This window comes from Camelus dromedarius, chromosome 15 (genome assembly GCF_036321535.1).
Source record: "Camelus dromedarius isolate mCamDro1 chromosome 15, mCamDro1.pat, whole genome shotgun sequence".
Classification (NCBI taxonomy): domain Eukaryota; kingdom Metazoa; phylum Chordata; class Mammalia; order Artiodactyla; family Camelidae; genus Camelus; species Camelus dromedarius.
Window position 1 is genome coordinate 11,101,259 of NC_087450.1, and position 18,946 is coordinate 11,120,204.

Sequence of the window (18,946 nt, forward strand, 5' to 3'; positions counted from 1 at the left end):
GCTCTGGGCTTTGTGGATCTGGGGCTGGAGGCCATATGTTTCTCTTTTGCCTCTCCTCCCAGGACCTTTCTGTTCTAAATGGGTCCCACTCCAGGTCTGGGCAAAGTGACCTGGCCTTGAAAGAGTTAAAAGGATCAGGCCCAGGGTGGGCATTGGGTTGAGAAAGCAGGGCTGTGGGGATGTTGATGCTGGCTGGTTCATCTTGCTATTAAACGTCCCCGCGTGCCCTGGACGCATCCTCACACAGCACACACATCAGTGTGTCTTAGCTCTCTTCTCTGCTCACTCCTCTCCCCACCCCGCCTCCCCCATCTCCCCCTGCACCTGCTTATTATGAGAGCACGGGAGGACTTCCTTTCAAGGTGGCGGAGTAGAAGGGGCTGGAGCGCACCTCCTCTCACAGACACACCGAGACCACGACTAACTGCAGAACAACTAGCAATAAAAAATACTGGAAACTACCAGGATCTTCTGTATGAGAGCATGGAGACACACCCCCTCTGAGCTGGCCCTCCGCCCTCCCTGCTTATGTCACCGTCTGTCCTGACCCAGCCTTTGCAGGGGCTGGTCTCTCAGGTTTGGGAAGGAAAACCAACGGCCCAGGCTCACTGCACTCAGGCCACAAGGGGTCACCAAGGAGAGGTCTGCGCATAGCCCACGATGGGCACCCACGATGGGCACACAAAGGGTTAGTCATGATGGACTTTTTCAAAGAGATGCAGTTGGAAGTGTCCCAGGAAGACTTCTTTTTTTCTTCAAAGTTACACCACCTTGCAGTGACTTAATTCTGGACATTGGGATGTATAGGGTCTTTTCACCCAGGTCTCCCTCTCCCAGCCTCTTTTATATCCATGAGAAGCTCAAGGAGCTGGTGCTGTGGGGTGGGCAGATCTTAGGGGGGAGATGACCGCCACGGCCTTGACTGACACATGTGGGATGTGCAGTGTTGGTGTGTGTGTGGTGTGGGGGCTATGTGTGTGCCGTGTGTGTGTGCACTTAGGGGACTTTGAGCCCTTTGGTGACCAGTTTGTCCATCTCCACCCGGCTTTATTCCACGTTCATGCTTGATTGGCTGGATCTAGAATTCTGTGCTAGAAAGCTTCTCCCTCAGAATTTTGAAGGCATGACTCCACATGGTGCCCACTGTTGCTAACAAGGACCTGGTGCTAGGGGTATTCTGATCCCTGAATGTATGAACCTGTGTCCCCTCTGTGGGAGCCTTTTTGTGTTCTGAAACCTCAGTGGTTCCTATTGGGTGGGTCTTCCTGTGTTCATTGTGCTTGTGGGCCCTTCTGTGCTGGAGCTGGTGTCCTTCAGTTCAGCAAACTTTCTTGTGTTATTTCTTTCATAGTTTCTTGCTCATTGTGCTCTCTGTGCTCACTGTCTCTTCTTCTTTTTTAATTAATAGAGTTCATTTTTTAGAACAATTTTAGGTTTACAGAAAAATAAGTGGAAAGTACAGAGAGCTCCCGTATTACTCCCTCACACCTGCTCCTGCTCTGGTTCCCTCTGTTATTAACACCGGACATGAGTGTGATACATTTGTTATAACTGATGAGCCAATATCGATGCATTATTATTAATTAGAGCCTCCTTCCTGGCTGCTTGTTCTTGGATGAGTTACTTTACACTGAGCTTTGGCCTCCTGATCTGTAAAATCCAAGTAGCGCGTCAGACCTCCCAGGCTTGCGGGGTGTAAATGGAAGTGAGATGAGAACCCCTGCGCTCCTTTGTAACACACGGTGCGTGCTCACAGATGAATGAGTGCCCTTTCCCGTCCCTGGGTCTCTTGCTTAAGGCCCCTTTATGCTGTCATTTCTGCTCCTCCCATCTTGCAGAGGTGTTCCTCGTAGGGCTTGGGGTGAGTCACTGAGCGAGTGAAGTGTGTGTGTATATGCACTAATGTTCCTGTGTTCCTGGCTCTGGTCCCCGGGGTGAGCTGTTCTTTCCTGGGCTCACTGGTGGCTCAGAGCAGAGCTTTGGCTGGGACTAGCCAGAGGAGATGATGTAAACAGGGGAAAATGTGGGTAGGTGTGTCTGCAGATCTGAGGCCTGGAGTCGTAGGAGTCCCTCTGAGACCCAGCCTTGCCCTTCTGGGCTTCAGAGTTTCAGATGTAGGGGGCTTGGGGTGGGGGAGGTCTCTGAGCTCCAGGGAAGGTGCCAGGGTGAGAGGGTGGCATGGCTGCCCTGCCTGGGAGTGCCAAGGAGCTTCCCCTCTCAGGATGTGGTTTCCTCCATCACGGAAAAAAGTTGTGGATAGTTTCTGAGCCATTCCTTTGGCCTAGAAGGCAGGGTCTGTGTAAGAGCAGGAGCCTTCGGGGAGAGGCAGTCATGGCTCCCAAAGCAGGGAGGGGCTCTGGGAGGTGCCTGTGACTGGACCCCCCACCTCTCCCCCTGCAGGTGGTACAAGCTGCACTCGAAGTCGGGCAAGAAGGAGAAGGAACGCGGGGAGATCCAGGTCACCATCCAGTTCACGCACAACAACCTCAGCGCCAGCATGTTCGACCTGTCCGTGAAGGACAAGCCACGGTCCCCCTTCAGCAAGATCAAGGACAAGATGAAGGGCAAGAAGAAGTTTGATCTGGAATCCGCCTCCGCCATCCTCCCGAGCAGCGCCCTGGAGGACCCCGAGCTGGGCAGCCTGGGCAAGATGGGCAAAGCCAAAGGCTTCTTCCTGCGGAACAAGCTGCGGAAGTCCTCCCTGACCCAGTCCAACACCTCGCTGGGCTCGGACAGCACCCTGTCCTCGGCCAGCGGGAGCCTGGCCTACCAGGGCCCCGGCACCGAGCTCCTCACGCGCTCGCCCAGCCGCAGCAGCTGGCTGTCCTCCGAAGGGGGTGAGCCCGCGATGGCCGTGCCTCCCTGGGGCGGGGTGGGGCGGGCGGCCTCTCCCCTCCAGGTGGGAGGGCCGGCCAGGAAGCGGGGCTCTCTTCAGGCACTAACTCCTAACTGCACGTGTGCTTCCTTTCCAGGCAGGGACTCTGTGCAGTCCCCCAAGCTGCTCACCCACAAAAGGACCTACAGCGACGAGGCCAGCCAGATGCGAGCCACTGCTCCCCGGGCCCTTCTTGATCTTCAGGGCCACCTTGATGGGGCCTCCCGCTCCTCCCTCTGTGTCAACGGGAGCCACATTTACAATGAGGAGCCCCAGGGCCCCCCGCGGCACCGCAGCTCCATCTCGGGCCCATTTCCACCCTCCAGTTCCCTGCACAGTGTCTCTTCCCGGCCCTCCGAGGAGGGGCCGCGGTCTGCAGATGACTCCTGGGGCAGGGGCAGCCGCCGCACCAGCAGCTCAGAGGCGGTGCCTGGACAGGAGGAGCTGAGCTCTCAGGCCAAAGTGTTGGCTGTTGGGGCCAGCCGCTCTACAGAGGAGGCGGGGGCCCGGCCCCCAGAGGGGAAACCAGTGCAGGTCGCCACACCCATGGTGGCCTCCTCTGAGGCTGCGTCGGAGAAGGAGGGAGTCCGGAAGGAGGAGCGGAAGCCTCGGATGGGCCTTTTCCACCATCACCACCAGGGGCTGAGTCGGAGTGAGATGGGGCGCCGAGGCTCTCTAGGGGAGAAGGGAGGTCCCAGTCTGGGGGCCTCCCCCCACCACTCGTCCAGTGGGGAGGAAAAGGCCAAAAGTAGCTGGTTTGGCTTGAGAGAAGCCAAGGAACCAACTCAGAAACCCAGGTATGTCCTTGGCAAGACCAGCTTTGATGTTTGGGAAGGATGCTGGGGCGTTTGCACTGAACCCTGGGGCAGGGAGGATGGAGCAGACGGGCCCCTGGGCAGGCTGCTGGGGCTCTGGCTTTGCATGGTTGAGCGGGGGAACCCTGCCTCTCTAAGCCAAGGCTTGTCTGCACGTGGACACAGGTGAGTTGCAAGGGCACAGGGGCCTGAGGGTCCTGCGGGCCTCACTTCCTGAGTTGGCACACCCATCCCCTGAGGGAGGGGGAGGAATAGAAGAAAAGCAAAAAAAGCCATTTGTATTAATTCTTCGCTTCCCAGCCTCCACCTCTTGCCCACTGGCCTCAAGGTCGTTAAGCTTTGGCAGGTGGAGAGGTGGGGACAGGAGACTTATCCCAGACTTCCCCCACCCTCTCTGAAGCTACATGGCTTCCCACCAGCTCTCCCCGCTGGCTCTGTGCCCTCTTCTGTCTGAGAGATGGGAGTTGAGTAACTGATGCACCCACCCCCCGGCCCACACACTCACCCCTGGTTGCACCCCTGGTTGCTCCCCTGGCCTGGTCAGAGGCCTGGTCAGGCAGCTCCTCTGAAATCTATAACCCCCGTCTCTGTCCTTGGAGGCTCTTGTGACTCTCGTGTCGCTCGGTCTTGGGTGGCGGGTGCTGATGATGGCTGCTGCATTGTGAATATTGCTGAGTCGCATCCAGGAGAGGGAGGTGGGAGTCATTCAGCCTCGGCCCTGGGCAGAACCCCTAACCCCTACTCTGGCCCTCTGGCCTCTTCCTAACTCGCAGCCAGCAGAGACTGCTGCATTGTCCAGCAGGGCCCAGGGAGGGGCTCTGGGCCTCAGCCAAGAGCAGGTGTCCCCCTGTCCCAAGGGCCTGGGGCCAGCCCTGGAAGGAGTATCTGTGACACCCCCAGCTGATGTGGCAAGGGCAGCTGTCTCCATTCTCTCAGCAAGCCTGCCCCTCCCCCTCAGTGGATATATGGGCTGGAGATGGGGTAGGAAGACTGGGCACAGTGGTAAAGGGTCAAGAGAGAGGGCAGAGGGAGGGGCTCTAAACCTCTTCCCCAGCAGAGGGGAGAGGACTTCTGAAGTCCTGGTTCTTCTCTTTCCCTGTGAAGTTCTGAGTTTGCCCAGAGGAGCGGGGAGAGAAATGTAGGGATGTTCTAGATTTGGGCCATGGCCAGCTGGCAGCCCTCCGTATAGCCTCACAGACGTGGGGGGTCAGTCTCTGGGCGATGCCTCCCCTGCTTAGGAGTGGCTTTTGTCCCTACTGCCTAGCCCCTACTCACCGGAGCCCAGGGGAGCTGCTGGCCACTGCAGCCTCGGGCAAGGTGGGGAACAAGGGGATGGGCCTTTCTCAGATGCCCAAGCTGAGCCCGGTGGCCCTGGGACAACTCAGAGACATTGTAGGTGGTCGGGTGGAGGGAGGTGGCAGGAGACCTGACGGGGCATGTGCTGGGAGGAGCCAGACCATGGGCTCCGCGCTGTTGTCCGTGGGGTGTCTCTGGGCTTTTTCCAGACGTGGGGAACATCTCCCTGTGAGGTGGTTTCTGGGCGAGTGCCAGGCTTTGGGCCCAGACCTCTGTAGGCCGTGACTGTGAGTGATGTGGGGGTTGGCCTTGCTCCTGCTTACAGCCTCCGTTTTCCTTCTCTTTCTCCATGTCTCCTGATGGCCTTTCAGAGTCAAGAGAAGTTGGGTTGCTGTGAACATAAGGAAGCTGAGGTGGTTGTCCTTCTGAGCTTGTCCTCAGCAGCTTGGAGTGCAGATGGGGCCTCCTGCCCTCCGTGGGGCCCATTTGCAGGCGGTGGCCTTGCGTCCAGGCAGGGTGGGAGGGGCTGTTGTTTGGGTAAAGCAGCCTGGGCAGCAGAGGTGTGGGACCTGGACATTGAGCTCCATCAGCATCACCCTGGCCCTGTGTACCTTGGAGGGAAGGCTGGCCTGGAGGAAGCGACCCTTGGTGCTTGCCCACGGGGCTTGCTTAGGGCTTTTGAGGTAAGAATAAGAGGTGAGCCGACTCGAGGCAGGAAGCCATAGGTTGGACACCTAGAACTGGAGTGACAGTGTGTAGCTGTGGGGTCCCCAGCTGGGCCACGGGGAGCCTGTCCACCTGCCCAGAGGTTTGGGTGCCTGTGCCCTGGGGCTGCCGCTGCCCATTGCTGGGTGTTCCTCACTAGGCAGGGCAGTGGCGCCCTCTAGTGCTCCCACATGGCACTGAGGCCCTGTGGAGAGGCTGGAAGCAGTGTGTGCTGTGCACAGAATCCAGAAAAAAGCTGTTACTATTGGAGAAGGCAGCAGCTGGAAGAGAAGGAACCAGAGTACGAGAGGCCAGGAAGATGGTCCTTCTGTTCCCCCTGACGTGGCCCTCGTCTGCCAGGTCCCGTGACTGTTACACCTGCCCCCACCAGTTTGTGTGCATGGAGGGGAGAGGATGGTTGACGTCTGGGCCATGGGACTCATCCCTGCTCACCAGCCCTTCTGCGACCCATCCGCCGTGAGCTGCAGCCCAGGCTACTTAGTGGGTGTTAGGACCATCAAGACCGGGTGTGTTAAACCCCCCAGGGCCAAAGTGGACTTTCTCTGTGTCTGTCCCTTTCTGACCCTTCTAGGATATGTATAAGGTCACCTCAAGCCCCTCTGTCCCCTCCCCTCACACTCACCATAGAACCTTGTGCACAGTAGCAGATCAAGTGTTGGGTACAAACATGTTTTTTCACTGGGGGTAAGTGTGGTCCAACATAGAGGGCCAGGTGTGTCATGGTGGCCTTAGCAATCTCTGCATGCACCCCAGCCCCTCACCAGGTGGCAGACAGCGAGGTCCTGATGAGCCTAGAGTGTGGGCTGGCTGCTGAGGAGCTCGTGGTCTCGGGGGCGTCTCGGTGGTGTAAATGATGCGTGTCTGGTGACTTAGAGTTAGTGTGACCGTAAGTCCTGTTTGTGTCTGTCTTCCTGGCATAGTTACTGGTGCCTCTTTACTATATTAAAAATGTTCTGGTTTGGAAAATATGGCCTCCCTATTTACAGCTTACTAAAAGGCTCCACCATGTCACCTCATTGTACCCAGATGAAGGGAGAGGATGTGTCCGGTCACGTTTCCTAGACATTGGGGCACTTCTCAGACAGATGCCAGAGATGGGGCCTTAGGAAGGCTGGCTGCAGGGCATGTTGGCTGGGGCGGGGATGCTCAAAGGCTGCCCTTGGCCTTTTGGGGGACTGCCTGGTGGAGAGCCTTTACAGAACCACGTGCCACCTCTGGGGCCAGTGTGTGGAAGTAACAGGGACACACAGCTCATCTCAGCCTAAGGGAGAGCTGTCGAGCAGCGAAACCTGGCCTCCAGGGGCGCATGAGCCAGCCATGGCTGTGTTTAAGTAGAGAGGCGCTGTCGCGCTGTCGGAGTGGAGAGGCGATTGCTGCAGTAAGTGGCAGGTTCGTCCAACTGTTCTCAGGTTCCTGCGCGCCCTGAAGTTTTTCTCCCTCTGGTTGAAGGGGCAGCGATGTTTGGACTTCTGATTTCTTTCCCCAACTTTTGGTCCTAAAAGAAAAGTCAGCATGTGTTGAAGCCTCTGCTGCTTGGTGGGGGGACGGACTGTGCTAAGCCAGCCGGTGGGTTCTGTCCTGAGTGCACCCTGCAGAGATGACCACACGTGGGAGCATGTCTCTGATCTGTGCCAGGTGGAATGGTAGGGAGGGGACTTTCTAAAGGGAGGGCCTTCAGAATGTGCACTCGGTGTGGAGCAAGGGCGAGGGAGGCGTCGGGAGAGGAGGACGTGTTCCTGGGAGAGAGGGATGGGCAGGATGCTCTCAGAGGTAGCGCTGGCCCTGGGGAGCCTGCCAGGCCTGGCACCCGGAGCATCTTCCTCCAGGGAGAGCCCTCTGCTGGTTCCATACCAACGGGGTTGTGTGCACCTCTGGGGAGCCAGCGTGGGGAGGGTTGCCAGCCGAGCCGGGGCTCCCAGCTCTTTCCCTGCCAGTCTCCTGCCCTGTGGTTCTGACAGTCAGCCAGGTTGCTGCCAGACAGCAAGGGTGAGTGGGCCCGGGCCAGGGCTGAGGGGGTGTAGAGCTATGCTTGGTGCTGTTCAATGTTGATAGAGCTGCTTCCCTCAGACTCCTCTGTCCACTTGTTGTAAAGGGGACTGGGGAGAGATGGCTAAGGGTGTCCCAGCCCTGTTCCTGGGGGCTGAGCCCTGCCAGCAGGGCTGGGCTGTGTCTGGAATGGGTGCTCCATGGTGGGGGTGGGCTGAGGGCATGGAGTTCACCCACGTGGTGGTGGTATATTGCTCTCCTTGGTCCCCAAGGGAGACATGTCTGGATGAAGGGAGAAGGGATGTTTAGATGTGTTGAGACTCTGGGCCCAGGATCCTTCTCCTTTAATTGTCTTCACCATGTCTGGCCCGTAGAGGCAGAGCCATGCTGGGAAGCCCGGGTAGGGTGGGAGAGGCCAGGACTTTTTACCTTCCCCTCCTCCGTCTCTAGGTGGGGATGTGAGACTGAGAACCCATTCTTGGACTGGGAGTTATTGTAGGGCAAAAACAGGGTCAGGAGAGTCTCTGGAAGCTGGATTCTTAAGAGAAGCTCAGAGGTTTGGGACTGGCTGTGTCCTGCCTGTGAGGCTGGGTGCGTAGACTCCAGCCTGTCTAGAAAGCCCACCTGTGCTGCTGGTTAACCTGGACTCCTTCCCATTGCCCATCTCGGTATTTGCGGACATGCTGGCCCTGCCTTTGCCCAACTCTGTGTGGGGCCTACTCCGTCTGGGCCTTGGGTTCCTGGAAGAATCCTGGCTCCAGACTTCAGAGCCTCTTTCCATAGGTGCCCGCCACCCCAGCCCTCTTCCTCGTGGGCTGACTGGTGGATCCTGGCTTCTGTGACCACAGGGCTTATCCCCAGAGCTTCCTCGTGGGAAGGAGCAGCTTGAGTGAAGAAGCTGGATGTGGAGGAGTTCCCCAGGACGTTTCCACCTGGGCAGGCAGGGGTCGAGGAATGGGGTTCTCGGGGCTTGGAGCGAAGGCCGGAAGATGGGGCCACTGAGGTCTGGGTCTGAAGGTGGGTGCAGCTGCAAGGCAGCTGCAAACCATTGTCAGGCTGCTGAAAACAGAAGTGTTGGTTGCCCCTTTTCTCCCACACAGTCTTTCTGGCCTTCTGTCTGTGTCCTGGGGAGTGTCCAGGTGGACGCCTGATAGCAGAGGTCCTTGGCCATGTCTTGTCCTGCTTGGCCAGTTATGGTACCCCTCCCAGGAGCGAGAAGGCCAGGCTCTCTCCGGTTGACACCTTGTCACGCCTGATGACAGCCCATCATTACCTCCCATTTCTGCAGGGGCTCGGGAGAACCGGGGCTGTTTCAGGAGTCAGAATGCCGGCTGCCTGCTGCGTTCCACTGGTGCTGGCTTCGTCCAGCCAAATACCTGGGCCCGGCTTTTCTCTGGTCTCTTTATCCAGTCCAAGTCAGCTGGTATTTTCTTTCCTCTGTCTGAGTCCGTAAAGGGATGTAAGGTGCTTTCTGGCTGGTTCTTCTGAAGTCAGTCTGGCCTCATGTGGTCTTCAGCATGGGGTAGTGGTTGGGGTCCCACCTGGAAAGTAGGTGTTTGCTCCTCGGGGTTGGTGGGAAGATTAAAGGAGCTGCCCAGAATCTTCCCCCTTGGGTGATGGCCTCTTCATGTTGGGGTCATCCCCGTGCCCTGGCCCAGGTCCCCAGCCCATCCCGTGTAGCACTGTGACCCCCACTTCCACAGGCACGTGGGGGGCAGGGGCGTGGTGTTCAGCAGGGGCGTTTCCAGTCTCGGCATTAACCAGGAGGCTCACGGTTTTGTCTCCCTCCACAGCCTGGACGTGTCTCCTCAGGTAGAATCTGACCCAGCTGCTCCTCCTCACCACCTCCCCTGCTCCCCCTGTGCTCCGGCCCCCCCCACTCCTGCTTCCACCACTGCTCCCATGCTAAGCACTAACCTTCCTTCAGCTGCCTCCCCCGCTGCTGCCACTGCTGCCGCTGCCACGGCCATCCCTGAAGCCACCCCAGCTGGATTCCTGGGTCTCACCAACCCGTTCCTCACCTCCCTGCAGAGCAACCCTTTCTTCGAGGAACTCATAGCCGACATAGCACTAAACTCTCCTTCACCTGCTCCCTCTCTCCCTAGTGCCTCGAGGGCCAGCCCCATCCCCCTGGCCTCCCCTGGGAAAGCCCTGACTGAGTGGGACGACACCTTCAACGTCTTTGCTGCCAGCAGGCTGCGTCCAGAGGCCAGGAGTGAGACACTGGCCCCTGCAGGAGTGGGGCTGGAGGTGACTGGGCTGCACGACCCAGACCCCGGGGCCGTGACAATGAAGGCAGCCGAGCCCCAAGGGGACCCCGGGGGAGGAGGAAGAGGTGGGAGCAGCATGTGGCTGGAGCCCAGAGCTCCTCTGGACTTGGGACTGGACCACCAGAGCACGAGTGCGGCTGACCTGGGGCCCCTCAGGTCAGAAGGGGCTGGCCTGCCCTCCTCATCAGCTCGGCTGCACCCAAGAGCCTCAGACTCCGAAGCAGACAGGGAGTTGCCGGCCCCAGGAGGGGAAGCGGAGCAGAGTCCAGCAGACAGTGCAACGTCTCTCTTTAGCTCCCCAGAAGTGATCAGTGTGTGGGAGAGGCTGCCTGGCCCAGACAGCGCCCCTGAGGACCAGGACAAGGAGGCCTCCCGAGGTGGAAGCCAGCTTTTCCACGAGCTCAGTACAGTCGATGACTCCTGGCCGTGGGATGTGGTCACCATTTCGCCTGCAGCTGAGACGTCCTCACCAGTCCTGCGGGGAGAGTCTGATGAGCTGCCTCCTCCCCAGATGCAGCCAGAGTCACCAGAACCTGTGAGCCCCAAGAGGAGCGAGGGGCTTCCCTCACTGGAGCTGGAGCCAGAGCCCAAGCCCAAACCCCAGTGGGTGCTGGGTGAGGGGCTGCAGCCCAGAACGCCACCTCCCAAGCCACCGCGTCTCTTCACACCGTCAAATTCCCAGGAAAAGGAGGAGGCGGCCACAGAGGAAGAGATGGAGAAGGCAGTGGGGGTGCTGAGTAGCAGGGGGTCAGAGATGGGAGAAGATGGCTTCCCAAGTACGCTGGTTGCTGGTCCCCACGAGGCCAAGGAGGAGGGTGCGAAGCCTGAGCTGGAGTCTGACAGCCGCCCTTCTGGAACCACGCTGGGTACAGCAGACCTGGAAGATCTAATGGAGGAAGCCAGCCGTCCTGTGTCTGGGCCCTGCCAATCTCTGCCCACCAGCTGCCCTCAGGGCCCTGCCCCCACACCCTGTTACTCAAAGAGCTTGGCTTTTCAGAATCAGCAGATCGGAGGGGCTCCAGAGAGAAAAGAAGGCCCTGAGGCTCCTGAGGCCCAGAGCCAGGAACCAGCAGGAGAGGGGCGTGGGTCCCTGCCAGGCAGCTCCCTACAGGCTGACTTGTGGGCCTCGGAGGGGGATGCCTTGAACCCCTTCTCGTCTCAGGGGAGCCAGGATCCCCCCAGTCTCCCATCTATATCTCCTCCAGGGTCCAGGGAATCTTCCATCCACTCCGGTTCAGAAGAGCTGCCCACTCCCCCAGAGCCTGCCTTTCCACCGCCCCCTCTCCCACCCTGGGCCAGCCACCGCCACGGGGGGCCCAGCCCTCCAAGCTCTCCCCTGCCTGGAGCCTGGCCCCTGACCTCTTCCTCCCAGCCCCCCGGGGAGCCAGCCTCCCCCACTAGGAGCTCCCCAACCCCACTTGGGGAGGACCACGCTGCAGTCACCCCAGCCTCCCCGCTTGCACTTCTGCCCTTGGAGACACGACCAGCTGAGGAGCCACAGCCCAGTGCCAGGTGAGCAGCCCCCGGGAAAGCACTCTCCAGGAGGAAAGGGGTGGGGGTGCAAAGCAGCCCAAGGGCTGTGCTGGTCACATTCCAGCCTCAGCCCCTCCAAGGGTGGGTGAGGGGCTCCTCCACCCCAAGGCAGGATGGTGGAAGCCTTCCGTGGTTCTGGCTTTGAGGCTGCTTCCTCTTGGGGCCTTGGACCAGCAGGTACCCCCATAAGCCAGGAGTTTGGGGATGATGCTGATGAGGTGCAGGGGGTGAGGAGTGGGGTGAGGGGAAGTGATGTGGGCCAGCAGGGGAAGGGGGATGAGAGCCCAGGCGCTCAGCCTCAGGGTGGGCTGGGGGCAGTGCAGCTCGTCAAATGGAGGCTACTCTGGGAGAGCAGGTTGTGGAAGGCAGAGAGCCGGAGGGGAGGGACTGGTACTGAGGTCAGAAGGGAGAGCCAAGGTACCTTTAGAGGACAAAGGAAAAGCTCCGGTGCTCCCCGCATACATGATCGTCAGAAAAACGTTTGTCTAGCCCCATCAGGTGCCTCACTGGTTTGCATTTGTGCCTTTCAGGGGGTGGCCCTGAAGTGTTAAGACTGTGCTCAGTGGACAATGGATGCCTGTGTGACTGTGGTCACTGTGGCATTGGTTTGTTTTGCAAAAATTATGAGGTCCTGACCTCACCAGATGGCTGGCGAAGGGTGCCCAGTGCTGAGGCCTGGAGATGCAGGTCACTCTGGGGAACGTGGGATGACTTAGCAGGGCCAGCAAAGTCCAGAGGGAGTCTAGCGCTCTAGGACCTCGGTGAGGAAGTCGGCGGTGGGGAGCAGAGGGTCTGCTGTCTGATGAGCAGGGCAGACTCCAGCACTAGCCTCTGGATGGCCAGCTCCCTGGCTCACACCTTTGGTCATCCAAGTTTCACTGAGCGTCCACTGTGTGTCAGCCGCTGAACAGGGCTGAAAGGCGCTAGCCCTGCTGTGTTCCCAAGGGCTTCCCAATCCAGTGGGGAAGAAAAAAGTGAGCCTGTGAAGGGGAGCCCCCGGGGGCGGTGCTGGTGCGTGAGAAGTGGGTGGGAGGAGTCGGGGCTGCTCCGACTGCTGTTCCAGTGGGAAGTGGGGATGCTGTTCCCAGAGGTGACGAGTGGAGGCGGTTCCAGCTTCCTTGCTCTGATGACAGCATCCTCAGCTGGCCCTGCCGCATCCCAGCACCACTTCTATTTATACTCTCCGCTTTCTGGAAGTTTTATTCTCTTCAGAGTTGGCTTCATGTGTGTACTTGGCACGTTCCTTACATCATGAGGTAGATGGGCCAAGTAGAGCTGCCCCCATTTCTCAGATGAGGAAGTGGAGGAGCCCATGAGAGCTGCAGGGTCCAGGCTCCCTCAGATGTAGGGAGGCGATCTTACTGAGAACTGAGGCCTCCTGGCTCCCCATTCAGGGTGTATTTATGCCCCACTGGTATTCCTCCCCTCCCCCGGCACAGCCCTAGGGGGCATGACAGCTGTCTTTACACCCCCATCCTTAACATGAACTCCTAGGTGGGCAGGAGTTGTGTCCTTTCTCTACTCTCCGCCCCCTGCCTGGGGTCTCTGCTGCTCCTCTCAGGGCTGTGACACTGAATCCACTGCTCTGTGCTGAGTATCAGAGCTGGCGTCTCTGGGTCTGGGTGAACCTCCCTTGGGTGGAGTTCAGGGCCTTGGGCTAAGCCATTTTACTTCCTACACATGAATGGTCCAAATCCTCGGTGAAGCAAGTGTAAATTTAAAGAGATCCCCTAGAGGCAGGTTACGTGGTTTGGAGGCTGCTGCTTGCAGTTTGGGTGCCTGTGACAGGTACAGGGTGCTGAGGGATCCCAGGGCACAGTCATCTTAGACAGCACTGGGGAATCAGGAAGGTTTCCTGGAGGAGGTGGACTTGCACAGCTTTGAAATGGGAGTAGGAGTTGGCAGGCCAGCCGGCAAAGGGGCAGTGTTCCAGACAGAGGAACAGCTCTGATAAGAACCTAAAGCTGAGAGAGCACGTTCTCCTCTGGCTGGAGTGCATGAGAAAGTAGAGGGCTGGGAGGAAAGCGCAGGGGCCAGGTTGTGTTTTCTTACCTTGATAGGGAGCTCCTGGGGAGGCTGAAATCATTATCCCACAGCAGAACGGAGGTGGGCAGGGCTGCCCCAGAGGAGCGGACTTAGCAGCCGGGTGTGGCTGGAAGGTTTAATCGGTGCTGGCTTGGAGAGGAGTGGGTGGTGTGAGAGACGGTAGCAGGGCTTAATGTTTGTCAAGGCTGAAGCAGAAGAGGAGGGTTCAGAGGGGACCCCAGGTTTTTGGCTGGAGCCATGGGAGGCTAACGGTGCCTGGCACTCACCTCGGGGGAGCACAGGAAAGGGCAGGCAGGCTGGAGAGGGGTGTGGACCCTGATGGAGCCAGGCTGCAACTCTCTGCGTGGGTCTAGAACTCAGGGGTGAGGTCTGGGCTGGAGATGGAGATCAGGGGTGGTGGGAGCTGAAGGGGTAGAGGGGGGAGAACTTCAGGGCCCACCAGCAGTTAAGACTGGGAAGGGGCTGCCAGGTGTCAGGAAACCAGGCGGAGGTCTTGGGAGAAACAAGGAAGAAGGAGAGCAGCGCAAAGGGAGGAGTGAGTGGTCCAAGGGTCAGCGCCACAGAGAGGTCAGTGAGGTGAGAACCGAGGGGCTGGTGGCCTCAGCAGGATGGGCCAGTGGGGGCCCTGTCCTACACCCTGCGGATCCCCAGTCCTGGAAGAATTAGGAAACTCAGAGGGTTGATCATCCTCCTAGAGAAATGTTACACTAGGGAAGAGGAGGGCGGGAGGGTAGATGGACGGGGCGGCTCTGGTGAAGACTGAGTGTAAGTGCAGAGGAGTTTGTATGACTGCCTCTGCTGTCCCTGTGAGGGGGGCGGTGATCTGAGGGAGTCAGGCGGGGAGGGGGCAGTGGTGGCGTGAGGAGGAGTGAGGGCAGAGGCGAGGATGGACAGCCGCCACCAGCTGGTGGGTTTCTGTCCAGCCGAGCTGCTGGCCCCACGGAGAAGGTGGCCCCCTTTTCCTTGCGTCACCCATCCCTCCCCATAACACATCTCCTGTCTGTCTTCGCAGTCCCCACCCTGTGAAGCCCCTCAGTGCTGCCCCAGTGGAGGGCAGCCCTGACAGGAAGCAGCCCCGCTCCAGTCTGAGCACAGCCCTGAGCAGCGGGCTGGAGAAACTCAAGACAGTCACATCCGGCAGCATCCAGCCTGTGGCCCTGGCCCCCCAGGTGGGCCAGACCGTGGATGCCAAGAGGCTGAAGGTGAGGCCCAGCAGGGTGCCAAGGGCGTCAGACCAGAAGCATGGTGCTGGGAAAGAGAGGTCAGGAGCAGGGTGCCGGCAGGGTGGGCCAGCCAGCAGGCCTGCTGTCCCACGCTGGAGCCTTGATGCCAGTTCAGCTGTCTCTAGCACCAGGGATGGAGGCAGCTCCGAGGGCCTGTGTGGGGAAATTGGGGTGTTGGTGGGCGGGTAGGCCTGAGGCTGCCCTGCTCACTGTCACTGCGTCTGGCCTCAGGACTCAGGGGTGCAGGACCAGTCGGCCAGATACTACCACCTGACGCACGACGAGCTTATCGGCCTGCTCCTGCAGCGGGAGCGGGAGCTGAGCCAGCGGGACGAGCACGTGCAGGAGCTGGAGAGCTACATCGACCGGCTGCTGGTGCGGATCATGGAGACCTCACCCACACTGCTGCAGATCCCCCCCGGTACCCCCAAGTAGTCCCCTTCACTCCCGTTCCTGGAAGGGGTGGCCTAGCCCCACTCCCCAACAGGGCTCACGCCATCCCTCCCTCCCGCTGAACTCACTCTCACCCGGGTCTGGGTGCAGCCTGTCCTCCGTTGTCACCCCCTCCTCCCCCTCTCTCCTGCCTCAGCTGGGCTGCTGGAAGTGGGCCCTTTGGACTCCCATTGGCAGCATCAAGTTCTGAGTACAATTTATGTGTCTTTTGGAGCCCTGGGTTTTTCCCATCTGCCTGTTTTCATACCCCTTAGCTTTGGGGGCTCCAGGGAATTGGAACAAAGAGTTTAGCCCACAGGATGGAGCAGGGGTGAGCTGCAGTTCGATGTGGTGTCTGGGACATACTTTATGACCCCCAGTTTTTCCATGGCTGAACCCTTGTCCTCTCCATCTCCCTCCAGCCTCTGGAGTGCTCCTAGTATTACTGGGGCTGTGGCAGGGACCAAGCTGCTCAGTTGTCTGTGAGTTTTGGGCAACCAGGGCACCTGCTTTTCAGCCTCATGTCTGTTCCTTCCCCCAGGAGCAGGGAGTCTGCGTGGTCTAGTCTCGTCTCTGCTGTGTCCTGACTGCTTGTTTTTCAGCTGTTTGCGGTGCGAGTGCGGGGTGGAAGGAGGGAGGTGATGTGTGTGCTCCAGGCCACTCCCCACCATCCTCTTCTGACTTTTGCATTGAGTGTCATGTGTGAATGTGTGGAGAGCTGGGACAGGTTGGCAGGAAGTGCTCCTTCACCCACCTCCAAGGGGTGGGCGCCTCTGGGCTTTGGACTGCTTATGCTTGGGGACCAAACCTCCAACTCTGTTCTGGTTGCCTGTCCAGATGCCAAAACTCTGTGCTGCTGCCGGGTTTGAACTTTTGGAAACCGATTAAAATGTGCCTTTTGTGGGTGGGGTCAAAAGCCTCTGGATATAGACCTCTCCCTCTGTGTGGTGTCCCCCTTCCCTCCTGTTGAGCACATGGGGTTGGATCTGTTCGGGTCCTGGGAATAAGAAAGGAGGATGGGGGCAGCCCCGCCACATGCTCTGCCCCTGCCTTAGAATTCATTTCCGCTAAGGTTCTGGCCAAGCTGCTGCTGCTCCCTCACCCTCCCTGCCATCTTCTCCTCCTCCCTCAGCCCCAACTGACGAGTGTCCTCGCATAAAAACTAGAGTCTAGAAGTTGGGGGGGGGGTCCCCACTCTGCCTACACTTAGCAAAAAGCCTTTGTTGCCCTCCCATCGATCCACTAGGTGCTGACCAGCCTGCCCGTTCTGCCCCATTGCCTTGCCTGGCTTGGCTACAGTGCACTTTGAAACAAAGTGCCTGTCCTTTGGCCCAGCCCCTGGTTTGCTTGAAGAAAACATGGCAGGCTTCCCTGTGGCTCCTGCAGGGAACCTTTGGTGGCTGGGGGCACTCTGCCTCAGCAGAAGTTGTTGGGGGCAGGAGGTGCTGAAGGAGGGTACTTTTGGCCCAATGAGGAGGTGAGAGCTTCCGTGAGATCCCCTCTTCATGAGATGGCCTGTGGGATCACTTGGAAAGCCTTGGAAGGGGATGTGTTCTGTGGGTGATGTCTTCCTTCTAACAGCAGGAAGCAGAGGAGTCCCACACATGGGGAAAAGCCCCTGTCATGTCATCTACCTTAAGAACCACTTGTCAAAGCTGAGGAGTGTCCACAGGTGCTCAAGACTGTGGCCATGTTTTAGGGGTCACTGGGGGTTGGATGGATGTCTCTTCACTCCTCCACTAGGTGTCCCTTTGGACTCTGTTCAGTCCCGGTCCTGACCCTGGTCTTGCACTCACCCTTGATTATGGGCCTCCAAAATGCCCAGAGCAGGGGGATGTCTTCAGAAGAGATCTGAGCTGAAGCCCAGGGTTCTTGTTGGCCGTTTCGGCTCCGGGCCGCAACTTGGTGGAGAGCTGCAGGTGGGGTGGGCAGGGAGCAGGCACAGTTCTGCTTTTGCTGTTTGTCTTCGTAGTTGTAACTCCTGTTTATAAAGAGCTTGTTCTTCATGTTTTGAGCACTTTATGAAGAATAAAAAATTAACATACTGCAGGTGGCTCTGTTGTGTTACTGTTTTGATAAGCGTATGAAGGAGGCTTCCTGGGAGAGAAGGCAGCCTTAAATCAAGATGATGGTGCATAACTGAAACCAGAAATTGACACAACTCCTCCAGCTAGGAAAAGTCCATTTCTTGTGGTTCAGCATGGATGAGGAACTGACTGCTACAGATCGTACAGTGTTCAGAAGGCATGGACATGGGCAAGCATGAGCTAACCCTGCACTTCGCCATCAGCCTAAGGAGACCCTAAGGATGGGGGTTCTCTAGAGTCAAAATCAAACATTTCTGCTGTCTTCCTGGGCAAAAACAGGCAGCTTTCCCTCTTATCCTTCCTCCAGTCTGGCTCGCTGACCAGATAATTAAGCTGGGAATCTGCTGCTCTATTTTGCATCAGTGTGTTTATTGTCCCTGCTGGTGCCTTGCTCTACAATCTGCAGTGCTCCCCTTTACCCGAAGTCCTTGTAGCTGGTACTTGTGAAGCATTTCTGAACCTCGCCTCCCAGTTCTCTTTCTACCCAGGAATTGGGCCCAGGAGAAATTTCTGATTGGCCAGGGGAAGTGGAGGCTGCCAGGGCTCTTAAACCCCTGCTGTTTAACTCCAAGGGCAATAAATATTTGAGTCCCTGCTGTCAGTCTTCTCCTGGATAGCAGTGAATCAAAAAGTCACGACTCCTGCCCTGTGGACCTCACAGTAGGAAAGGCAAATACTCAAAACCATAGATAATTAAAAATGCATGGGCTGCAAAAGGAACGTGCTGGCTGCTGTAGGAGCAGGTAGTGGATTTTGCAGAAGCAGGGCAAGGATTGGAAAATGTAGTGTTTAGGCTGAGGCCAGAAAGAGCCAGTGTCGGGCGAAGATAAAAAAGTTAAGGTCTTATGGGCGGGGAATGTTCAAGGGTCAACGGTGGCGAGAGCCCCACATGCTCCAGGAACTGTCAGAGTGGCTGGAGAGAGCAGGGCGATGGGCAGGGTGGCAACAGAGGAACCCGCATGAAGATTCTGCAGTGTAATTCCTTGTAGAAAGCTTTCCAAGGTAACCCTACTCCGTCTGGAGTCCTTGCCCATCTGGTCCAAGGGTTGGACCCACTTCAGTAGGGCTCTTTTTCTGGACAGCAGCTCCAGGAGCGACGCCCACCGCAGCAAATCAAACTTCTAAGGGCAGGTAACCAGCGAGGCGTCGCCCAGTGGCCCTCCATCGAGACCTTAGCGTCGTACGAGCACGCTGTTCCCCGACTGCCGACGCCTGCTAAACTAGCGGCGGGAACCGAGATCCGGCCTCAGAGTGCAACTCTCCGCAGTCTAGGGTTGTCGAGCTCCATGACGAGAAAACTACACTCCCCACAACCCATTGCGCCTCCAGCTCGCTGCGGTTGCTTATGGCCAATCCGGAGAGGCAGCTGTGGCGGGGGCCGAGGAGGGACGTTTTAAAAGGGCCGGGGATTGCGGGCGTCAGTGGCCATGGCGGATACAGCGACTACAGCATCGGTGGCGGCGGCTAGTGCCGCTAACGCCTCGACCGATGCACCGCCCTTCCAGCTGGGCAAACCCCGCTTCCAGCAGGTGAGGACCGGGCTGCGGTTTGAGGGTTTGTGGGTGGCATAGGGAGGACGAGCAAACTCCTCTCCAAAATCCTCTTTAGCCCTAGGGTCTCAGTCGCGCCGCCACCGGGAAGCCTGCAGCTACTGCCT

The 18,946-nt window shown here is 58.4% G+C and overlaps 2 protein-coding genes across 4 annotated transcripts in view; both read left to right on the forward strand.

The window, feature by feature from the left end:
• Positions 1-17,249, forward strand: part of RAB11FIP5 (RAB11 family interacting protein 5) — a 39,292-nt gene extending 22,043 nt beyond the window's left edge. The window contains exons 2-6 of one of the 3 annotated variants that reach the window (XM_031467268.2): positions 2,401-2,837; positions 2,973-3,672; positions 9,492-11,480; positions 14,560-14,749; positions 15,002-17,249. In XM_031467268.2, coding sequence (XP_031323128.2) covers positions 2,401-2,837; positions 2,973-3,672; positions 9,492-11,480; positions 14,560-14,749; positions 15,002-15,205 — 3,520 coding nt within the window. In that variant the 3' untranslated portion in view covers positions 15,206-17,249. The remainder of the gene's footprint in view (positions 1-2,400; positions 2,838-2,972; positions 3,673-9,491; positions 11,481-14,559; positions 14,750-15,001) is intronic. The other 2 variants (XM_064494393.1, XM_064494394.1) reach the window with 2 other exon arrangements.
• Positions 17,250-18,701: 1,452 nt separating this feature from the next.
• SFXN5 (sideroflexin 5) overlaps positions 18,702-18,946 on the forward strand; it is a 114,009-nt gene continuing 113,764 nt past the window's right edge. Inside the window, 1 exon segment of the mRNA XM_031467263.2 lies at positions 18,702-18,818. Within this exon segment, the coding sequence (XP_031323123.2) occupies positions 18,717-18,818 (102 nt within the window). The 5' untranslated portion in view covers positions 18,702-18,716.